Source organism: Drosophila gunungcola, unplaced genomic scaffold (assembly GCF_025200985.1).
Source record: "Drosophila gunungcola strain Sukarami unplaced genomic scaffold, Dgunungcola_SK_2 000001F, whole genome shotgun sequence".
In the NCBI taxonomy this organism is placed as follows: Eukaryota; Metazoa; Arthropoda; class Insecta; order Diptera; family Drosophilidae; genus Drosophila; species Drosophila gunungcola.
Genome location: NW_026453197.1, coordinates 15,161,196 through 15,163,106, shown reverse-complemented (window position 1 = coordinate 15,163,106; position 1,911 = coordinate 15,161,196). Strand labels below are relative to the sequence as shown.

The 1,911-nt window shown below is 38.9% G+C and overlaps 1 protein-coding gene across 1 annotated transcript; it reads right to left on the bottom strand.

Moving 5' to 3' along the window:
- Window positions 1-1,360: 1,360 nt before the first annotated feature.
- Window positions 1,361-1,489, bottom strand: LOC128263519 (uncharacterized). The gene has a single exon (XM_052998606.1). The coding sequence runs from the start codon at window positions 1,487-1,489 to the stop codon at window positions 1,361-1,363; it is 129 nt and encodes a 42-aa protein (XP_052854566.1).
- Window positions 1,490-1,911: the final 422 nt, after the last annotated feature.

The window sequence follows — 1,911 nt, the reverse complement described above, 5'->3', positions numbered from 1 at the left end:
TACTTCCAGAAATTTTATTGTGTGTGTTTTTTTTTTTGTGTTTGTGCTAGAAAAATAATTGACTTGCTTAGAAAGAGTTTTATTTTATACTTACATCCATTAATTATTTTTTTGTAGTAAACCTTTCATTAAAGTAAAAAAATTTATTTGGGATCAATATTTTTCTAAATTATTGTAGGCTTTTAGAATATACGTACTATAGATTGGGTATTTTTTGGTCCATTCCTCATTGACTGGTCTTGTCTTATTTTCCGCGTTTGCTTTGGCTTTGCATCACATCCCGCGAACTGTTTGTCATTTTGCTGTGGCATGACACAAGGAAAGCGACACCAAGGACATCCGAAATGGTTTTCGAAGCGGAGAGGTCTTCCGTCCCGTCCAAAATCGCTCACCATATGAGCCAAGCGAGCGACAGGACAGTGGCGTTGGCGTCCTTTCCCGTTCCTTTTCCATGGTTTTGGCCCATTCCGCGGGTGTCCAGCTTTAGTTTGAGCCGAGCTGCTTGTTATGCACGCGCTGATGAAAGACGGGTACCATTTTTTTTCCTCTGACTACGGGCTACTGGTAACTGGTGACTGGCTCCTCCATTCCTGATGTTTTGTTTTGGGCCCGACTCCGGCTCACAACCATGTTGGTATGTTGGTTTGTAGTAGTTTCTGGCTCTCCGGCTGTTGTTGTTGGCAATCAAAAGCGTGTTTGGCCAACAGCTGGCATGCGCCATTCATTCAATGTACGGAGCAGGAGGACAGGCGACGGCCAACCGACTGCAATCATTTTTATTAATTTTACCCAAAAGAAAATTTATGTTGCTGGCCGAACTCGGGGTTGTCCTCTCGGTCATTAGTTATGTGGCCAACAGGAGCCGGAGCTCATAAAATTCCTGGCCACTAGAGCGCACTTCCATGCATTCATATATGCAGATCGCTTTCCGCACTAATTGGATATTTTAATTACATTGGGCAATAAACGAAGTCGGAGTATCCGCCGAAATGACCAAATAATAACTGCTCAAATACGCAAAAGAACGCAAGAATATTCTAGTTGAGATCTAAAAATGCTTACAGGCACTGAAAAAAAATTGGTCTACAGTTGTGCTACTTTTTAAAACCAAGCATTAATATTCTAGCATATCTTTAAAGTTTTTTTTATATATATTTTTTAAAATTTTAAAGTGGTTTTTAGAAGTTTCTGGAATGTTAGAAGTTATCAAAAAACTAGAACACTAAATAAATATTATATCTAACCATAACCTTTTTTTACATATGTATTAAATTTGTTTTAAATTTTTAACTTTATTAAAATATTTTTATAACCATAATGCTGAATGTTACAACTACATATAAATTCCTTGAACCCATGTTCAAAGCATTAACTTTTCCTCAGTGAAATATCCGCCATGTAATTTGTTTGCATAATAACAGTTTGCCATCATCGCACCGCCATTGTTGCTGCTGTGGGTGATGACTGTTGCCGGCTCATCTGTCTGCATATTTCAAGAGCTGCTCAGCTGCTTGAATTCACAGGACACCGACATCACCACACAGGGAAAAGGAGGGGAAATGGATGCCAGCCGAAGGAAAGCCGAAGATTGATTGCCTTATGAATGCGAATGGATATGCATATGAAATTAAATCAAGAAATATTATGATGAAATCTATCATAATCTAAGACCGCGACAATACCAAAATGGAAATCTGCTTATATTTGGATAAAATCTCGATTCGGAAGTTTTTGAAATTCAAACATACCCTTTGAAAGGAATATTGGCGTCTCGCCTTATGACGTTTTGTAGTGCTGAAATGTTCAAATGGCGACCGAATAGCACCACCCAACCACCAACCGCCCCACCGGCGACAACAAATGCACATTAAAAAGCAACAATAACGAGCTGGTTGGACACAAAAAAAATAA